This window comes from Leptonychotes weddellii, chromosome 4 (genome assembly GCF_054177405.1).
Source record: "Leptonychotes weddellii isolate Sample4059 chromosome 4, ASM5417740v2, whole genome shotgun sequence".
Taxonomy (NCBI): Eukaryota; Metazoa; Chordata; class Mammalia; order Carnivora; family Phocidae; genus Leptonychotes; species Leptonychotes weddellii.
In genome coordinates, this window is record NC_138372.1 from 28,443,954 (window position 1) to 28,451,684 (window position 7,731).

Consider the following 7,731-nt stretch of genomic DNA (forward strand, 5'->3'; position numbering starts at 1 on the left):
ATTTATTTATTATTTATTTGTCAGAGAGAGAGAGGGAGGGAGAGCATGAACAGGGGGAACAGCAGGCAGAGGGAGAAGCAGGCTCCCCGCTGAGCAGGGAGCCCGATGTGGGACTCGGTCCCAGGACCCTGGGATCACAACCGGAGCCGAAGGCAGACGCTTAACCAACTGAGCCACCCAGGCGTCCCTGGGCTTGGTACTTTCTAAAGGCTCTTTTGTTTTTTAAAAATGGAAATTTACTGTGTTGTAATTATATTTTTTCTATATTAAAAAAAATACCCTCAAAATAAAACCCCTCCCCAGGGGCACCTGGGTGGCTCAGTAGGCTAAGTGTCTACTTTTGGCTCAGGTCATGATCCCAGCCCCATGTCAGGCTCCCTGCTCAGCAGACAGTCTGGATCTCCCTCTCCCTCTGCCCCTCCCCCTGCTCATGCTCTCTCTTGCACACTCTTTCCCTCTGGAATAAATAAATAAAATCTTTAAAAAAAAAAAAAGCCTCCCTTCCTTTTTTAAAATTAATATTAGAGCAGTTTTAGGCTTATAACTGAGTAGACAGCACAGAGATATTTATGAAAAGCCTCTCGTGTGCATATCACCGGCCACTACTCCTGAACTCTCTGCTGGCATGAAAGTCAGCATGATATTTTCATGCAGTGACAGTTCTACATCCTTTTCAGCCAACCATACGTACCGTTCTTGAATAGCTTTGTTGTAAGCCCCAGCATTCAGTGTTTTCCTGATCAGGTCACAGATGTGAGAGCTCTCCCCTGGGCACCGAGGGAGTCCATAAACACCTACAGCAGAAGGCAAAGATCCGTTCCTTCAATAGCGGTGTACTGAATACCTACTATGTGCAACGCATGGTGAGGAACACAACAAACCAGAGCTAGCCTCTAATCTCATTCATTTATTCCTCAAGAAAATAACATATTGAGAATTCATACCATAGCCAGCTTCCCCCTGGTGCTCCTTTTTCCTGATCATAGTTCCCATTATCTGTATTTATTTATTTACTTGCTTCATTGTCTATTTCTTAGCCCTCACCCCCCAGAACGGAAGTTTCCTGAAGACAGGGACCTTGTCTGTTTTATTTATAGATTTTCAATAAATATTTGTTGACTGGATGAGTGAATGATAAAGTTGTTTTTACCAATTTGCATTTGAATATTACTTGTGTTTTTAAAAAGTATTTTTTGGGGGCGTCTGGGTGGCGCAGTCGTTGGGCATCTGCCTTTGGCTCAGGTCATGATCCCAGGGTCCTAGGATGGAGCCCTGTGTCAGGCTTGCTGCTCCGTGGGAAGCCTGCTTCTCCCTCTCCCACACACCCTGCTTGTGTTCCCTCTCTGGCTGGGTCTCTCTCTGTCAAATAAATAAGTAAATAATTTTTTAAAAAATAAAAAATAAATAAAAAGTATTTTGGGGGCACCTGAGTGGCTCAGTCAGTTAAGCGTCTGCCTTCGGCTCAGGTCATGATTCCAAGGTCCTGGGATCGAGCCCTGTGTCGGGCTCCCTGCTCAGAAGGGAGTCTGTTTCTCCCTCTCCCTCTGCCCCTCCACCCACTTGTGCTCTCTCTCAAATAAATAAATAACATCTTAAACAAAAAAAAAGTATTTTTCTACTTATTATCTCACTTCATCCTCTGAAAAATTCCCACAAAATGGGAAAGGCCTTCTTTCAGTTTCCCTCATCTGCGAAAGGGATTTAAAGTACCAAATTATTTGCCCATCGGCAGCAGTTAATTGGGTGAATCCAATTTCCTGATTATAAGGAGAATCCTTCTGCTCTTATACTATGCCACCTGATAGCTGTATCCATGAGAACAGAGATAAAAGTTCTATCCCAAAGACGCATCCTTCCCCAAAAGTATATAATTCTGCCTAAACAGAAAGCCTGTTATTTTTCAAAGGATTTAATTTCTACTGTTAAGTTTACAGACAAAAAAGCTTAGATGCTACTGTTTGCCTGAGTCTAAATTCAATAAGACACCACCAATGTCAGAAAACAGGGAATGCAGGGCACCTGGGTGGCTCAGTCGGTTAAGCGTCTGCCTTCAGATCAGGTCATGATCCCAGGGTCCTGGGATCGAGCCCCACATTGGGGGGGGGGGGTGTCCCTGCTCAGGGGGGAGTCTGCTTCTCCCTCTCCTTCTGCCCCTCCCCCAGTTCCGGCACACGCCCGCACGCGCTCCCTCTCTCAAATAAATAAAATCTTTAAAAAAAGAAAGGAAAGTCTGTTGGCCCTTCCTGACTCCTCAACCAGCACCTGCCATGTAGCTGCAACCACCGCACCTGCAGGAAATCATGTCAATTAAACCGGAGAGAAGCAGCAGGCAGTCCACTGGTTCACCTGTGATCCTGGCTTCTAGAATCCAAAGTCTCTTCCTATTTCTTCAATTCTGGCTAGTTTGTTATGAGCCGGAAAGATGGGATTCTCCAAGGATGGCTGCCTTCTTGTACAAATAGAGCTGCTGGAATGTTTTAAAATCAAGTGGTCACATGGATTAGAACAGAGAAAAAAGGAGGCAAAGAGGCCAAAGTTACCTTGATGTTGTCCCCCAACCGAGATCAGATTGATCATGGGAGGTGATGGGCATCTCTGAGCCACTGCCCTCCTGGGGAAAAAAAAACGATTATCAGCTCCAGCTGTCAGATAAAAATGTATCATCAACAACCAACTTCGCAGATTAAGCTACTTCATCCTCTGTGAATCCCCAAAGCCATGGAGTGTCAGGATTTCCCCCGATAGGGCCAAACGCAAATCTTTATTCTTTCATAGAAAATAAATTAAGTTCCGGGGCGCCTGAGTGGCTCAGTCGTTAAGTGTCTGCCTTCGGCTCAGTTCCTGATCCCAGGGTCCTGGGATCGAGCCCCACATCGGGCTCCCTGCTCGGCGGGAAGCCTGCTTCTCCCTCTCCCACTCCCCCTGCTTGTGTTCCCTCTCTTGCTGTGCCTCTGTCAAATAAATAAATAAAATCTTTAAAAAAAAAAAAGAAAGAAAATAAATTAAGTTCCATAAAGCTTTTTACATGGAGACATTTTAGAATAGTTTTCCTTCCAAGAATAGACAAAATGCTCAAAAGAATTAGAGGAGTGGATCTACCTGAATATAAGAAAAAAATCAATTCCATGTAAATGGTACGATCAAACAGAAAGGGACTTACAGAAATTGGCCTCCCTGGGAGAATCCCATAGCATTGTAGCCTTGCTGCAATTTAGGATCCTTAGCAAGAATCTGACACACTGTTGTTACTTGGGAATTGACATTCAAGAAGAAGCTGTTCTCCACATCCTGTAAGAGAAGCCACAGAGAAAGGTCGGGATGAAAACCACCAATGGCATCTTCCCTAAGAGGCCAAACTTATTCAGGTTGGAATCCTCACATAAGCCACTCGAGAGTTAAAGTATCATTGTATGACCCGCTACTAAAAATGCAAGGCAAAGCATTTTAATAGTACATTCTATGAAATCAGTCAGCAAACCTTCAAAGGAACAGAGCTGTGAAGGGCCTTACCTCCATCAGGGTCTTCCCAATCTCTAAGGATAAGACATAAATTCCTGGTATTTTCTTCTCAACCATTTTTTTAATAGCACCCATGCTTAAGGGATTACAACAGCTGTCTCCTAAACAACAAAGACAATGGCAGATACTTGTGAGCCAAAAAATTACACTTTTTTTTTAAAAAGTTCTATACTTCAAAAGGGCATTATTAAGAATGTGAAACATACAGAATAGGAGAAAATATTTGCAAAACATATACCTGATAAGGGTTTAATACTCAGGATATACAAAGAACCCCTACAACTCAACAAGAAGTTAATCTAATTTAAAAATGGAAAAAGGACTTGAACAGACCTATCTCCAAAGAAGATCTACAAATGGCCAACAAGCACATGAAAACATGCTCAACATCACTGGCCATTAAGGAAATACATATCAAAACTATAATGAGATACCACTTCATACTTACTAGGACAGCTTTAATAAAAAAAAAATTAAAAGATGGAAAGTAGCAAGTGTTAGCAAGGATGTGGAGAAATAGGAACCTTGTACATAGCTGGTGGGAGTGTAATATGATGCAGCCACTGTGAAAAGTTTGCGGTTCCTCAAAAAATTAAACCTAACAATTACCACATGACCCAGCAATTTCACTTCTAGATTTCTACCCAACAGAAATTAAAACATGCCCACACAGAAACCTGTACATCAATGTTCATAGCAGCATTATTTGTAACAGTTAAAGGGTGGAAATGACCCAAATGTCCATCAATGGATGAGTGGGTAAACCATCTGTAGTATACACACACCGTGGAATATTATTCAGCCATAAAAAAGAATGAAGTACTGACATGCTACAATGTGGATGAACCTAAAAAACATTATTGTACGTGAAATAAGCTAAACACAAAAGGTCACATAATGTATGATTACCTATATACATACACATATATCCAGAATAGGCAAATCTATAGCGACAGAAAGCAGATTGGACATTTCCAGGGGGTGTTGGGAATGGGGAACAGTGTAATTACTTAAGGGGTACTGGAGTTTTCTGGGGCAATGAAAAAGCTTTGAAATTAGAGAGAAGCAGTGGTTGTACAACATTGTGAATCCACTAAATGCCACTGAATTGTATATTTTAATATGGTTAATCATAGGTTATATTTGTTTCACCCCAATTAAAAAGAAAGAACATTTTTTGCTTGGCACATGTTTATCAAATAATAACGAACTTCAAAAGCCCATACAATATAATTAGGACACTGAATTCACAACCGAAAAATAAGCAGAGGTACATATTATGCTCCCTTATCATCTGGAACATTTGGGGTTAATCGACTCAAAAGCACTCAGGAGTCAGACTCGAGGGCTAGGACAGGGAAAGGCAAGTGAAGCGCCTAGGACACCAAATTTGAGGAGGTACTCACTCACAGCCTTGTGCAAGTGCTGACCCTAAACTTCTACAAACTAGAGAGTGAGTGCCTTCTTAAATTTTGCACTGTGGGGGCCTCCCTGCCTCACTCTACTCCCAGTCCTGTTTCCTGTTTCTAGGAACCAAAACTAAAAACCGGAAGCGAAGTGACCAGCCACTCAACCAGAGAAATAGGCTGAGGTCATTCCCCATTTTGAGCTGAATCATCACATTTCTAACCTGAGAAGAAGCTCAAGAATTCATTTTTAAGGGAAAAGCTAAGGCTTACAGCACCTTCTTTTTCTCTCATAATTTCTTTTTTTTTTAATTAATTAATTTTTTTTAAAGATTTTATTTATTTATTTGACAGAGAGAGAGAGAGAACAAGTATGCAGAGAGGCAGGCAGAGGGAGAGGGAGAAGCAGGCTCCCCGCTGAGCAGGGAGCCCGATGCGGGGCTCGATCCCAGGACCCTGGGATCATGACCCAAGCTGAAGGCAGCCGCTTAACCGACTGAGCCACCCAGGCGCCCCTCTCTCATAATTTCTTTTAACTCTACTGCGATAGCCCCAGAGCCCAGCACACAGTGCTGAAAAAACTGTCTATATTTGCTGACTCTAATTCCTCTGAACAGTTTTAACTCAATCCAATAAGGCTGTCATCCTCATCATGTTATCCAAACTGCCTTGGTTAAGGTCATTAGTGATCTTCAAATTGCTAAATCCAATAACCCATTCTCAGTTGCCCTGCCCATAAAATTCCATACAGCTGATTGCTCCATTCCTCTTGAAACATTTTTATTGGACTTCCTGGACATTGCACTCTCCTGACGTTCCTCCACCATCACTGTCTCCTCAGCTCCCTTCCACCTCATCTCCTCAACCTCCAAATGTTGGCAGTGCCTCAGGGCTCAATCTTGAGACCTCTTCCCTCCTGTGGACACTCATGCCTATGATCCTGCCCAGTTTCATGGCTTTAAATGCCAGCCATATGCTGAAAACTCCCAACTTAAATCTCCAACTCGTATCTCTGTCCTACCTTCTGAACTCCAAATGCCTCTACAACACCTCCTGGATGTCTAACGTGCATCTCACATCTAGTAAGTCCCAAAGCAGATTCTTGATCTTCTACCCACCCCAAATTTGCTGGCCCTACAGGCTTCCCCATTTTGGTAGAATGACAATTTCTTCCTTCTACTTGCCCAGCCCCAAACCCATGGAATTGTCCTTGACTTTTTTCTTTCTCTCATCCTGAATCTAATCTGTTAACAGATCCCATTGGCTCTGCCTTCAGAAGATATCCAAACTTTGACCACTTCTCAGCATCTCCCATTACTATATTGTTTCATGCCACCACCATCTCTTGTTGAAATGGTTGCAATAGCTTCCTAACTTGTCTCCCTGCAAATGTCTGAAATCTCCCTACAATCAATTCTTTTTGGATTTAAGTAGGCTCCCCGCCCAGTGTGGAGCCCAACATGGGACTTGAACTCACGACCTTGAGATATAATATATAGCAATCAGAGTGGTCCTTTTAAAATGTAAGTCATGGGCGCCTGGGTGGCTCAGACGGTTAAGCCATCTGCCTTCGGCTCAGGTCATGATCTCAGGGTCCTGGGATCGAGTCCCGCATCGGGCTCCCTGCTCCTTGGGAACCTGCTTCTCCCTCTGCCTCTCTCTCTCGCTCTGTCTCTCATGAATAAATAAATAAAATCTTAAAAAAAAATAAAATAAAATGTAAGTCATATCATGTCACTCATGTACTCAAAACCCCCCAAGGACTACCCATCTCGAATTCTAGCCAACTCCCTTAGTTGGCCCAACACTGGCACCCCCCCAACCTAAACCCCCATTTTCTTCTCCTTGCTCACTCAGTTCCATCCCCACTGACCTGAATGTTGTTCCGTCAACATAACAGACATACTTCTGCTCAGGGCCTTTGCATTTACTGTTCCTTCTACCACCATGGCATCTTCCCTCATCCACTTCAGGGCTTTGCACAGATGTCACTTTCTCAGTGACTACTTTCCTGACCTTGCTTATAAAATTGCAAGCCCCACCTCCCATTTCTATCCCCCTCCCTGCTTTATTTTTTTCCATTGAACTTATCACCATTTTACTGAAAACCGATTATATGTTTTACTTATTTCTTTATAGTCTGCCTCTCCCCCTGGAAAGTAAGTTCTGAAAGAGCACAAAGAATTTGGTCTGTTCACTATCTTCAGCATCTAGTAGGTGCTCAATAACTACGTGTTAAGTGCAAAAATGAACTACAGGTGCCTAACACATCTCTATTCAATGTGTCAATGAATAAAAGGCTGGATGCCCGGGTCATGGAGCCACAGCCAGGGCTGCCGACCAAGTGCCAGACGCCGCACCCTGACACCACTGTCGTGAGGGTTAAACAAGAACAGCCCGAAATACCCTAACGCAATGCACGGCTCCCTGTGAGCACTCCCCAAAAGACAGTCCCTTCCCCTTCTCCCTTTGCAACGCAAGAGCAGCCCCCCAAATCCTAAGACGTCGGGCCAGCCGAGCGCTGTGCGACCTCGGTCCTCGCCCTACCCGCTCGCATTTTGCAGACGCGAGCCCAGGCTGGGAAAGGGAAGGAGTCGCCAAACCCTCCTGACTCTCTTCTCCCTCACTCACCCATCCCATGCCAGATCACCAGCGGCAGCGGCGCGGCCGGGTCGAGATGCCCCAGCGCCCGTGCAGCGCAGAACCCCTGCAGGAGAGCGGCGGCCAAGAGCCACAAGCAGCCGGGCGGCGCCATCTTGACCCAATCATGTGACCGCGCTTCCCCGGCCTGGGCTCCGCGCTTGCC

The 7,731-nt window shown here is 44.3% G+C and overlaps 1 protein-coding gene across 1 annotated transcript; it reads right to left on the minus strand.

Annotated features, from left to right (window-relative positions):
• On the minus strand, positions 1-7,708 carry PPT1 (palmitoyl-protein thioesterase 1). The gene is made up of 5 exons (XM_081818192.1): positions 7,557-7,708; positions 3,511-3,620; positions 3,161-3,288; positions 2,541-2,611; positions 1-794 (listed from the first exon to the last, which is right to left on the minus strand). Exons 1-5 carry the CDS (start codon positions 7,678-7,680, stop codon positions 568-570), a joined length of 660 nt encoding a protein of 219 aa, XP_081674318.1. The 5' UTR covers positions 7,681-7,708; the 3' UTR covers positions 1-567.
• Positions 7,709-7,731: the final 23 nt, after the last annotated feature.